Source organism: Acomys russatus, chromosome 1, assembly GCF_903995435.1.
Source record: "Acomys russatus chromosome 1, mAcoRus1.1, whole genome shotgun sequence".
Lineage (NCBI taxonomy): Eukaryota > Metazoa > Chordata > Mammalia > Rodentia > Muridae > Acomys > Acomys russatus.
Genome location: NC_067137.1, coordinates 97231610 through 97244444, shown reverse-complemented (window position 1 = coordinate 97244444; position 12835 = coordinate 97231610). Strand labels below are relative to the sequence as shown.

At 44.6% G+C, this 12835-nt stretch overlaps 1 protein-coding gene across 1 annotated transcript in view; it reads left to right on the top strand.

Moving 5' to 3' along the window:
- Nucleotides 1-2516: 2516 nt before the first annotated feature.
- Nucleotides 2517-12835, top strand: part of Sptlc2 (serine palmitoyltransferase long chain base subunit 2) — an 82976-nt gene continuing 72657 nt past the window's right edge. The window contains exon 1 of the mRNA XM_051149720.1: nucleotides 2517-2693. Within this exon, the coding sequence (XP_051005677.1) occupies nucleotides 2574-2693 (120 nt within the window). The 5' untranslated portion in view covers nucleotides 2517-2573. The remainder of the gene's footprint in view (nucleotides 2694-12835) is intronic.

Here is a 12835-nt window from a genome sequence, read left to right as displayed (position 1 = left end):
AGTGGCAGAACAAGATAAGGAACTGCTGGTGTTCCGGCCTCAGGAGGAAGGGACAGGCTCTTCACAGGATTCAGGCCAGAATCTGCTCTGCCCAGCTCTGTACATGCTGCTGTGGATCATTCTGTCCAGAACACACTCCCCTGCCCACTCGGAGCCAGTTCTTGCCTGTCCTAGACTTGCTATTTGTAGACCAGGCTGGCCTTGATCTCACAGAGATCCGCCTGCCTCTGCGTCCCTAGTGCTGGTATGTGGCCACCACGCCCAGTTCTACCTTTTTTTTTTTTTTTGGTTTTTTTTTTTTTTTTTTTTCGAGACAGGGTTTCTCTGTGTAGCCTTGGCCATCCTGTACTTACTTTGTAGACCAGGCTGGCCTCGAACTCATAGCGATCCGCCTGCCTCTGCCTCCCGAGTGCTGGGATTAAAGGCGTGCGCCACCACGCCCGGCGTTCTACCTTATTTTTGAGACAGGAACTTTTTACTGAACTTGGAGCCCACGAATTCGGTTAGACTGGCTAGCAGGATAACTCTAGGAATCCTCCCATCTCTGTGTGCCCAGCACTGGGATTTTAACTGGATGCTCAGAGTCTGCACTTAAGTCTTCATGTTTTCCTGGCATCCCATCAGGCTTAAGACAGGGACTCCTAGCCAGACGTGGTGGCACACGCCTGTAATCTCAGCACTTGGGAGGCAGAGGCAGGCGGATCGCTATGAGTTCGAGGCCAGCCTGGTCTACAAAGTGAGTCCAGGACAGCCAAGGCTAACACAGAGAGACATTGTCTCGAAAAACAAAACAAAACAACAACAACAACAAAAACCACCCACAAAACAAACAAACAAACAAACAAAAAAGACAAGGACTCCTGTACCCAGACTGCCCTGGAACTGGCTATATAGCCAAAGTTTGTCTTAATCTTCCTGTGTCCGTCTCAAGAGTGCTGGTATTATACCCGTACATTACCCCCGTGATTGGTTTAAAGGCATACAGAGCTTTAAAAGAAAAGCAGAAACACCCAACGTTTTAAAAAGAGGTTTATTTATTTTATCTTTTGTCTATAAATGTTTTGCCTGTATCTATGTGAGTGTTCCAAGTTTGTGCCTGGGGCCCTCAGAAATCAGAATAAAGGCTTTGGATCCTCTGACACTGGAGTTTCAGATAGTTGTGAGCCACCATGTAGGTGCTAATCAAATCCAGGGCCTCTGTACAATCAGTGAGTGCTCGTAACTGCTGAACCATCTCTCCAGACCCCATACAGTTATTTTTTATTCTCGTGTTCACTTCGGGATGAGAATGTTTGTGACTCAAAAGTAGCTCTGTCCTCTCTCCATTTGCTGTTTGACTGGTCTTCTGCTAAATCGAGCAAAACAAATACCTTGCCATCTCATTTCTAAAGCTCCAGGGAGGTAGGGTTTATGTGATGTAGGGATTCACACCAATGCACTCAGCAATTAATAATAACCAGCACTTAATGAATAGTTACTAATTGCTACACCAAATACATCACAGGCATTAACTCATTAGATTCTCTTATGGCAACTATTATTATGCCCCTGCACAGAGGAAGGCACGTAGAGGTCACTCAGCTAGCAGGCAAGGCAGCCACGATTCAAGCCTAGTCTGAGTCATACTTTTTATTATGCTCACTAAATTTTTTTTTAATAGGTAACTAAAGGTCTCTGTAATGTAGATCAATTTCTTTTGCTACTGATCTAGATTAGGTATTGATAGGTGTCCAACGCTTTTACTAATGTGATTCTCGCAAATAAATCTATGAAGCAAGGAAGAAAAAGAATTTGGTTCCTAAAGTAATTCACTCCTCAAGTTTCAGTTATCAGAAGATCTGGAAACAGATCCGGTCTCCTGACTTTCAAGGAAAGTCTTCAAAGGAAATTGCACAGGGAAAACCCGGATGAGCACGCGACGTTAGCGTACCGTACAGTGAAGAACGGTGAGAGACAGTCAAAAAGGCTATTCTATTAACACTCACAGAGGAATTTGCTAATGAAATAAGGGAACTGCCTGTCTCGTACTTGGATTCAATCCTAGAACCTCTAGGGAGGAAGGGCACAGAGGGCAATCACCACCTGTGCTGGAGAACCGGGAACTCGCTCTGGAAATGGGCTCAGCCCCTGTTTCTTTCTCCACATGCTAATTGGCTACTTCTTTCAGGGCTCCGCCTCCTCTCCAATCTGGACCATTAGGCAGCAAGACTCCACCTACGACCTGGCTAGAGCTCCAATCAAATGCCCAGCTCTCAAGTTTCTCTGAAGAAGTTCCCTTGACGCCAGCAAGCTGCTTTTTTTCTCTATCTCTTGATTGGCCAGAAGCAGCCTGAGGTCCGCCCCTCTCGCCATATGATTGGTTAGACGCCAATAGCCTCCGCCCCCATCTTCCCTCCGGCTGCTGGGCTTCAGCAAGCCCTGTCTTTTCGGCTGGCCCCGCCCTCGCGTGACGGCCGGACCGGGAATTGGCAGCGGTGCTGCATCCATTTCCGGTTTTGGGGAGGTGGGTGCGGTGCGGAGCGGGAGTTGGCGCCGCCGCCGCCGCCTCCAGAGCCTTCCCTGCTGCCGGGACGATGCGGCCAGAGCTCGGAGGCTGCTGCTGCCGCCGCCCGCTGAGGGCGAACGGCTGCGTGAAGAACGGGGAGGTGAGGAACGGGTACGTGAGGAGCAGCACCGCCGCGGCTGCCGGCCAGGTACGATGGGACGGAGAGGCCGGGCGGGGCCGGGGAGGGTGGGCCGGGACTCCCCGCGAGCCGAAGCCCGGACCGGGGGCCGAGGGGCAGCCGCGCGGGCGGGTCACAGCGGCCGGCTGGCGGCTGGGCGCGGCTCAGGTGTGCTGGGCGACGGGGACCCGGCTCTGACCCGACTCTCCCCCCCCCCCATCCCTACTCCCGGGAGGGAGACTCAAGGACAGAGCGGAACTCAACAGCCATGTGGATCTTCCTAACCATGCGAGGCTTCCCCAGTTCTATCCTGGTCCCCAGCCCTCTGGCCTCTGCTTCCCCTGCGAAGAGGAGGGCCTTCCAACCATGCGGGACTCCCCCAGATTTACCTGGCTTCTTAGGTGTGCGACATTCCCGAGTTCTGCCTGGCTTCCCAGCCAGCCACGCGGGACTCCTTTAGGTCTGCCCGGCTACTCAGCTGTGCGGAGCTCTCCTGCATTTACTGTTCTGAAGAGCCCTGGCTGGAGGCAGGGCTTCCTCTTCAAGCCCCCTGGTTCTTTCACATGTCGATCCCGAAAAAGAAAAAGAAAAAAACAAACAAACAAAAAAAAAACCAAAAAAAACAAAAAACAAAAAACAGTGCTTCCCAAGAGGGAAGCAGAGGAACTCTTACCCTTGGAGCCCGATGGTTCCTTCTCCAGGATTCCTCCTCAGGTCCCCCGTCAAGTACCTGCTTCCTGTAGAGGCTTGCAGCCCCGAGAGGAAGAGATGACTTTCTGAGAAAGTTAGGCAGTGCAGTTGTGGAAGTATAAGCCAGACAGCCCGGAATTTCCTAAACCACATTACAAGGAAAACCTTGACTGTGCATTTGGCAGGGAACCCCCCTCGGATGTCTTAAACGTTGTCCTGTTGTGCATTTGATGAGACCCCCATCCCACCATCCAGGTTGTGTTAGGTGGCCTCTTTCTTCAATAGAGCTATGGTAGAGGTATTGCTTAATCCACTGGTAAACTGTCATGAGTCCTTATACTAATTAACTGAAGTTGAATCATCAACCATATTCAAGGAGTTCTAAATACTTTACAGAGTTTTGAATTCATGACAGCGTTTTGTTTGTTTTTGAGACACGGTGTCTCTGTGTAACAGCCCTGGCTGTCCTGCTTTGTAGACCAGGCTGGCCTCGAACTCACAGAGATCCCCCTGCGTCTGCCTTCCAAGTGCAACAAAGGCAGTGTGCCATCACACCCGGTTTTCCTGACAGTATTTTTATTTTATTTTCGAAACAAGGTTTCTTTGTGTAGCCCTGGATGTCCTGGAACTCACTCTATAGAGCAGACTGGCCTCAAACTCACAGACTTGCCTCTGCCTCCTAGGGTTAAAGGCACCACCGCCTGGCTCCTGGCAGTATTTTTTTTAAACCAGACTTTCAAGGATCTCTACTGACTCTTCTACTGAAATATGTGGCTTTGTTTGTTTGTTTGTTTGTTTTTGTTTTTCAAGACAGGGTTTCTCTGTGTAGCCTTGGCCTCACTTTGTAGACCAGGTTGGCCTCAAATTCACATTGACTCACCAGCCTCTGCCTCCTGAGTGCTGGGATTAAAGGCGTGTGCCATCACACCCAGCTTGAAATGTGTTTTTAAAGACCAGGCTTCTTAAAAAGATGCAAGATTTATGTTGCTGATAGAGTGTGCTGCAATGGTTTTGAATTTAGCACTTACGAGTCTTGTGCAGATACAAGGAATAATAGTTTCTAAAGTTGCCTGTTCCTCTTAGCAGGAGTGTGATTAGTGCAGTTTTGATAAGATAATGGCTCTACTTTGACTTCAACACGGATAGTAAGCAAAAGCAACTGTCCCCGAATTACTCACTTGGATAGCCCAGTTAATACTGTGCTATGAAGGGGTTATCTCCAGGTTAGGTTGAGTTATTGCAACTCTAGGAAAGGGTTGAGGGTTAGTGCATAGAAAAGACTTGACCTCCCAAAAGATTGGTTTTCAAGAAATAATTGTGTGAGAAAAGATGTGATAAAAGTCAATATAAAGTCTGGGCTGGAAGTTGTTGCCTTTAATCTTGGCACTAGGGAAGCAGACGCAGGGGGATCTCTGTGAGCTCAGGCTGGTCTCATCTGCATAGTGCATTAGAGGACAGCCAGGATTATGCAGAGAGACCCTGTCTCCAAAAAAGGTGTGTGTGTGTGTGGGGGGGGACTGAACATGTTATGAGCCTGGAAGAATTTGCTGCTTTCCAGTGCAAAATGGCTAATGAGACATTGTAGAGGTGTAGAATATATTAGAGAAATTGAACAGTTGGAGCTAGAAGATTATAGGCAAATGGGTGAGGTTTTGTTTTTGTTTTTGTTCTTTTTAAGGAAAAAGGAAGTCCAGGCAAAGTTGGTCGTGTGTTAGGGGTGCGATCTATCTGAATGTTGCTTTCAGTCACTAGGGATTACATTCCGACTAAATAGTAAATCGAGTTCTGACCTCCTGGAATCCCAACAACTTAGCATTTTTTAGGCATGGTATTTCTCCAGAGGTTGCCAACTATTAAGATGAAGAAATACCAAGTTATTAAAATGAAATATAAAAACCTATGGCTGTAGCTGGGTGTGGTGTCAAACACCTGTAATCCTAGCGTTTGGGAAGCTGAGGCTAGAAGGAGAGTTCAAAGCCAGCCTGAGGTATATAGTTAATCCCCCACCCCAAGTCTGTACTTGTTACATCTGGTTGGCTCTTTTAACCTATTTTGTTGAACATTTTCAATCAAGGCATAATGGCATTTAGAAGGATGTTCTGGTGGAATGTTCTAAGAGCTGCAATATCTTTTCCAGAACACCAATTTTCATAAATTACTTTAAGCAAGTAGCACATTTATGAGGAATAAGATCTCTAAGTTTATGAGAAAAAGTTTTTTTTTTTTTTTTTTTTTGGTGTTTTGAGACAAGGTTTCTCTGTGTAGCCTTGGCTAGACTTGTTTGTAGACCAGGCTGGCCTCTAACTCACAGTGATCCTCCTGCCTCCGCCTCCGCCTCCTAGTGCTAAGATTAAAGGCATGCACCACCACGCCTGGCCGAGAATATCTTAAAGTAGCTTTTGAAGTTGGTTATGTTAAGTTAAATGTATGTGCTCTAACTTCTGTCTTTCCTTGAATCCAGTGGGCGGGGGCGGGGAAGGGGGATACTGCCAATTTTATCTGAAAATACACAATAAGATACTAGGTACACAAGGGTCATGCTTCACTGAAGTACTAAATAGCTCATGGCTGAATGTAAAATTGTTTCTTTGCATTGTCTAAACATTGCTTTTAAATGGACAGGAGAGAAATTAAACTTGTAGGCTTTCTTTTCTAGAGGAAGCAGCCACTTCTGATATTTGTCTACACACTCTACAGGGTGTGTTTGAAGAGATGACTGCCTGTGTAACAGCAACTCCTGGATGGGGCTGAGTTTGATAAGTAGACAATGTGGTAAGGAGGTATTACAAAACAGAGGTTACTGCTGTTCAGTAATGACAGGCGGAGCAGTTGAACGAGGAAAAAGGAGTAGGAGGACTGTCAGCCCTATTAAAGGTAAAGGGTGACTTGTAGCCTGAGGAAGATTTGGACGCATCACAATTGGAAAGAACCTGCAGGATGTCTTTATGTCTTTGTAATTCAGCCCTTCTATCTCTTTACAAGACTTTATTAAAACCAGTCTCTTTGTGTTCATGCTTATTGGTTCGTTGTTTGTTTGAGGCTAGGTCCCTTTTAGCTCTCACTGCTGTCTGCTCCAACCCCTTACCTTCACCTCCCAGGTGCTGGGAATTCCCGGAGTTTAACAGGATTCCTTTTGTGGTGAATTTTCATAAGATTAATCACCAGGGGTTGGTTTCTGTGGCTTTAACTTAACAGTCGATTAATAAGCAAAACACACATTTGGTTGTGTGTTATTAGCACTTTTAAAAAGACCTATTCTTTTTTCTTTTTCTTTTTCTTTTTTTTTTTTTCTGGTTTTTTTGAGACAGGGTTTCTCTGTTTAGCCTTGGCTGTCTTGCCCTCACTTTCTAGACTAGGCTGGCCTCAAACTCACAGTGATCCACCTGCCTCTGCTTCCCAAATGCTAGGATTAAAGGCTGCGCCACCACCTCCCGGCTAAAGGGCCTATTCTTTATAAAAGTTTTGATTTGGACTCAGATTTTGCTTTTTGTTTGTTTGTTTCTTTCTTTGTTTTTCGAGACAGGGTTTCCCTGTGTAGCCTTGGCTGTCCTAGACTCACTTTGTAGACCAGGTTGGCCTCGAACTCACAGCGATCCATCTGCCTCTGCCTCCCAGGTGCTGGGATTAAAGGTGTGTGCCACCACCACCCTGCAGATTTTGCTTTCTTAAACCAATTAGAAGTATGAAAAGAGAAAAGGTATTGTCATGGGGACAGTTTTGAATCTAACTTTCTTACATTTGGGAGTGGGTTTGATGAGAAATGTAGAGGGACAAAAGACTTCTCATTGCCCGAGTCAGTAGAATTCAATCAAAAAGAGGCACTGGGGTATAAGTTATGTTAAATAGAAATCAAGGATGGTAGAAACAAGCCACCACATGTCTGGCTGCTCACTGGGAATTTAGTGTGTGTGTGTGTGTGTGTGTGTGTGTGTGTGTATTTGTGGATTGGTTTATAAGATAGTAGGGACTGGAATAGTAGCTGTTATATATATTGGGTTTGGCAGGATGAGACATCTTAGGTTGCAGTCCTTAATAGAAAAAGTGTTTTAACTACTACTAACCTGTGAGATAAGGTTTTTTGTTTGTTTGTTTCAAGTAGATTTTGCCTCAAGAGGAAGAACATTTGGTTTTTACTAGCTGAATCTGAGAGATTCCAATCATTTGTGGGATCCAGGAAGTGTGTGTGTGTGTCTGTCTGTCTGTCTGTCTGTCTCTCTTTCTCTCTTTTAAAAAGATTTATTTATTTATATAGTATTCTGCCTGTTTTGAGCCAACAAGCCAGAAGAGGGCACCAGATCTCATTTTTAGATGGTTATGAGCCGCCATGTGGTTGCTAGGAATTGAACTCAGGACCTTTGGAAGAACAGCCAGTGTTTTTAACCTTTGAGCCCTCTTTCTAGCACCCAAGAAGTCTCTTTAATATGAATTCTCAGGAAATTATAAACCATTTGGTTTCTAAGATAGTATTTAAGGTGGATGTTCAAGGAGTGCAGCTATGTCGTGTTTTAGGTGGACTCAGGTGCACTAGACGTCTGTCCTCTAAGCAAGAGAGCTAATTGCTTGATTCAGTTGTTGAAAGAAAGAAGCAGTGTTTATTGGTAGAATGGGCAATTTAGAGGGAGATGGGTAGAGGCAGTGTTTGCGTTCTGAGTGGGTGTGCATTACTTGATTAAATAAATGGTTAGTGGCCACAAATCACTTCTGAGTAGTTTCTCAGAAGCTTCTATAATATAATTTGTGGTTTGTGAATATAAGAAAGCCCTTTGCTCTTTTTTCCCCCTTTACTCTTGACCTACTTAATCTCAGAAATTTTGTTTTGCATTCGTTATTTTTAATACTATTTTCAAGACCCTTAATGAAGTTAAGGCTATCTTTCTTTTTTTCTTTCAATTGTTATTTTTTGTTGTAGAAATGGTGCACATTTGCTGTAAGATCTGAAAGCTTTGGAACAATTGTTTTGTCTTCAGTTTTTTTTTTTTTAAATCAGTTGATAGAAAAATATATACACGTGTACATTGTATAATGTTTTAGCCGTGTTAAACATGTCTGTCTCTTGAGTCATTTATCATTTTGGTTTTGGTTTTGGTTTTGAGACAGGGTATCTCTGTGTAACAGCTCTGTCTGTCCTGGAACTCCCTCTGTAGTCCAGGTCGGCCTTGAACTCACAGAGATTCACCTGCTTCTACCTCCCGAGTGCTGGGGTTAGAGGCGTATACCACCACTCCCCCCCTCCCACTTATCATTTCTTTAAGGTGAACATTTCCAACTTGCCATGTTAAAGATGACTTTGAACTTCTGATCCTTTTGTTTCTTTCCTCCCAAATGCTGGGATCATAGGTGTATAGCACCGTGATATGGGGAATCTAACCTGGGGCTTCATGCATTCTGAACAAGCACCTTACCAAATGAGCTTTGTCCTTAGCTCAGAAGTGATGATCTTGTATCAGTTTAAATAAGCCTTTTGTTTCCTAATTTGGAAACCCAAAAGCAAACATTTGAGATTTTATTGTTTTTATTATATGCCTTCGATGTTATTTGAAGGGATGAGTAGTCTCTGAAACTATGGCATTGGCAAAGTATATATATACAAAGTATCTTTAAGCTAGAAAAGAAGGTACCAGGGGTCATAAAACTTAAGGATCTAAGGCTCCTTGGAAAAGATACACGCAGAGTTGAAGAACAGGCATGCAAAACACAATTGAGAGAAAATAGCTTGAAAAAACCTAGGCAGATGGTGGCTTTTTCATTTAAGGAGGATAAGCAATGTTTTTAGGCAGTGAGAAAGTAAGAATAATAAGAGTAATAGAGAGATCTAGGTGTAGAGCGCTTGCCTAGCATACACAAACCCTGCGTTCCAGCTCTAGAGCTGCATAGAACTGAGTGTGGTGGTACAGCACTCAGGAGTGGGGACAAGAGGAGAGAAGTTTCAATTCCATAGTAAGTTGGAGCCTGGACTACATAAGACCCCATCTTTAAAAACACACACACACCCCTTTTACAGAGTACCTATTGTCTACTGGAGGGCTAGGGGAAGAAATGTGAACTGCTGTCTTCAGGGGTGTGACACAACCCTTGCAAACGTGGTCTCAAAACAGCTGCAACTGCCTGCGCTGGGCCTGCACAGATCAACCATGGACGGATGGGAAGGAGTTCAGGAGGCCCCCATCTCCCTCTATACTACTGACTATTGATAGACTCTGTGGAAGATACAATTGTTGTTTTTAGTTGTGTATAAAATACAGAGGCTAAACCTATGACCACACAGACTATGGTGCTTAAAATCAGTGTTACAGAAGACTTAAATGTGGGGAAAGAACCTGTAGGGAGAAGAATGAAAAAGGTGGGAGGAAAGTAAGAGAAGGTGCAGGATGAGGGTAAATAGAATGAATGTACTATTTACATGCATAGGAGGGATGGCCGACCAGCCTTTCTACGGAAATAGTGCCCTCCTTTTGCAAATAAGATATTTAAATGACTGAGTTGGAAGAGTCTTGGTTGTATTCAGTTTGTCTGACTCTTGACCATTGAATTCAGAATACATTAGTAGGAGCCGGTGAGATGGCTCAGCTGTTAAAGAGTACTGGCTACCCTTCCAGAGGGCCTTGGTTTGATTCCCAATACCCACATGATAGTTCAGACTCCATTAGCAGTTGAGACTTGGTTAAAGGGGATGGATAGTAGTTGAAGCCATGGGGTTGGTAAAGTATGTAAAAGGGCATTGAGCTAGAAGAGGAGGCACCAAAGATAGAATACTAGACAACCATAATGCTTCTCAGATCACACACACACACACACACACACACACACACACACACACACACACTCACTCACACACATACACACATACACACACACACACACAGAGCTTTGAATGTTCAAGAACACAGTTGGGAGGAAGTGGTATGAGAAAAAGCTATGAAAACGGAGGCTGGCCTTGGAATTTTACTGAAGTGCACTAGCCTCTCCTACTGCATACCACACATGCTAGAGAGAATAGTGTGAGCCTTTGTGTAAATCACACAAGCTATGCCAAAGCTGCCCATGGTTTTATCAGCAGGAAACATTTGCAAAGTAGTCACCCTATCTCATTTTATCAGATAAAATCTCTAATATTTGGCAGTATCTTCCTCATGTGAAATGGACTGAGACTAGCTCCCAGGGCTTCCTGGAAAACATTATTCCACATGATTTTATTATCCCACTGCAAACCCATGACAGGGGCCTCCAGCTTTATATGGACTGGAAGGTGTCCATTGAGAGGGCACTAGGCAAGTATGTCTGCAAGAGGGAGTGCGCCTGTTACTTTTCTCACAGCTGTGACAAAGAACCTGCCAGAAGCTGTTTCAGAGGTCCAATCCATCACAGCTGTGAAGGCCTTAGGAGCAGTTCCATGCAGGCAGGAATGTGTGGCAGGAACATGCTGACCTTGTGACTGGGGACCAGGAAGCCCAGTCCTCTAGATTAGGATCAGGCTCCGCTATAACCTTCAAGGTCTTCTCCCGGTGACCCATTGCTGACAGCTAGGGCTCTGCTCCCAAAGGCTCCACAACAGCACCCCAGCTTGGGACCAAGTGTTCAACAGTTTGATCTTGTGGGGACTTTTGAATCTTTTTTTTTTTTTTTTTTTTTTTTTTGGTTTTTTGAGACAGGGTTTCTTTGTGTAGCCTTGGCCATCCTGGACTCACTTTGCAGACCAGGCTGGCCTCGAACTCACAGCGATCCGCCTGCCTCTGCCTCCCGAGTGCTGGGATTAAAGCACATCTATGATTAGAGTGCTAATAATGTTAGCACTTTTATTACCAAAAGGAGCCCAACAAACTTTCTCACACACTGGGTTTTGTTTGTTTTCAAGACAGGGTCTCTCTGTGCAGCCCTGGCTGTCCTGGACTCACTTTGTAGATCAGGCTGGCCTCGAGCTCACAGTGATCTGCCTGCCTCTGCCACACCTCCACCCCCAGTGCTGGGATTAAAGGTGTCCACCACCAAGCCTGGTTTAAGAGACTGGGTTTCCTTGTGTTGATTGGCTGTTCTAGAGCTAGCTCTGTAGACCAGGCTGGCCTTGAACTCACAGAGATCCACCTAACTCTGCCTCTGAGTATTTGGATCAAAGGTGTGTGCCAACACAACCCGGCAGAGATTGGCATTTCTGATGAGAAAGTCTGAAAGGTGGCAGACTGCCAAGAGAAAAGGTTAGGACACCTCTATTGCTGAGGCCTTTTCTTTTTTTGGTTTTTCGAGACAGAGTTTCTCTGTGTAGCCTTGGCCATCCTGGACTCACTTTGTAGACCAGGCTGGCCTCGAACTCACAGCGATCCGCCTGCCTCTGCCTCCGAGTGCTGGGATTAAAGGCGTGCACCACCACGCCCGGCTCGAGGCCTTTTCTTTTGTTCTTTTATGCCTTTAAGTTATCCTCATCAGTTTCCTCCCTTATTGCATACCACCATCCTTTCAGTAAGTCACTCTTTCATTTAGTTTAGCCAGAGCTTTATTACTCTCAACTGAAATGTAACTAGTACAATTTCTCTATTAAAAGCTCTTACAATTTTCTATACTGTGATATATTTTGGTTAGCATACCTTATAAACTCTTTAGGGCTTCAAGATGTGTGTGTATTTCTGCTTTTGTCATTTTACACAACTTCATTCAAACTAGAGTCACCTGGGCAGAGGGAACCTCAATTGAGAAAACACCACCTTCAGATTGGCCTGTAGGCTTGTCAGTGTGGCATTTCCGTTATTATTGATGGATGTTGGAGGACCCAGTTCACTGTGGGTGATGCCACCACTGGGCAGGTGGTCCAGAGATGAATAAGAGTGGTAGCTAACTGTAAGCCTTAAAGCAGGCCAGTGAGCAGTTTTTCTTTATGGTATCTGTCTCTGCTCCTGCTTGAATTTCTGCCCTGTACTCAGTGATAGGCTGTGTGTGGGACATGTAAGCCAAATAAACCTTTTTTTTCTAATTTGCTTTTGATCAGTGTTTTATCACAGCAATAGGAAAGCAAACTAGAATACATTCTATATTTGAGAACATAAGGTTTTACTGACTTGCTATAATTACCAATTTGCCACATTCTTCTTAATATATATAAAGATAACCTCAAAACTCCAGAAGACCTCAATTAAAACTCCATATTTGGGCTGGAGAGATGGCTCAGTGGTTAAGAGCATTGGCTGCTCTTCCAAAGGCATGAGTTCAATTCTCAGCAATCACATGGTGGCTCACAGCCCTCTATAATGAGATCTGGTGCCCTCTTCTGGTGTGAAGGCATACATGCAGGCAGAACACTGTATACATAGTAAATACATCTTTTTAAACATTTTTATATTTGTCTACTATATTTGTCAAACTATTTAAAACCACCCCTAAGCAAGAGCAACACACAAAACAAAGAAAGCAATAGATTACTTAATGCAGGCTTTGGGGAAAATTGACTGTTTAAGGAAAAGAAACCAGTTGGGGCTTTTCTTAATAATGTTGTGGCA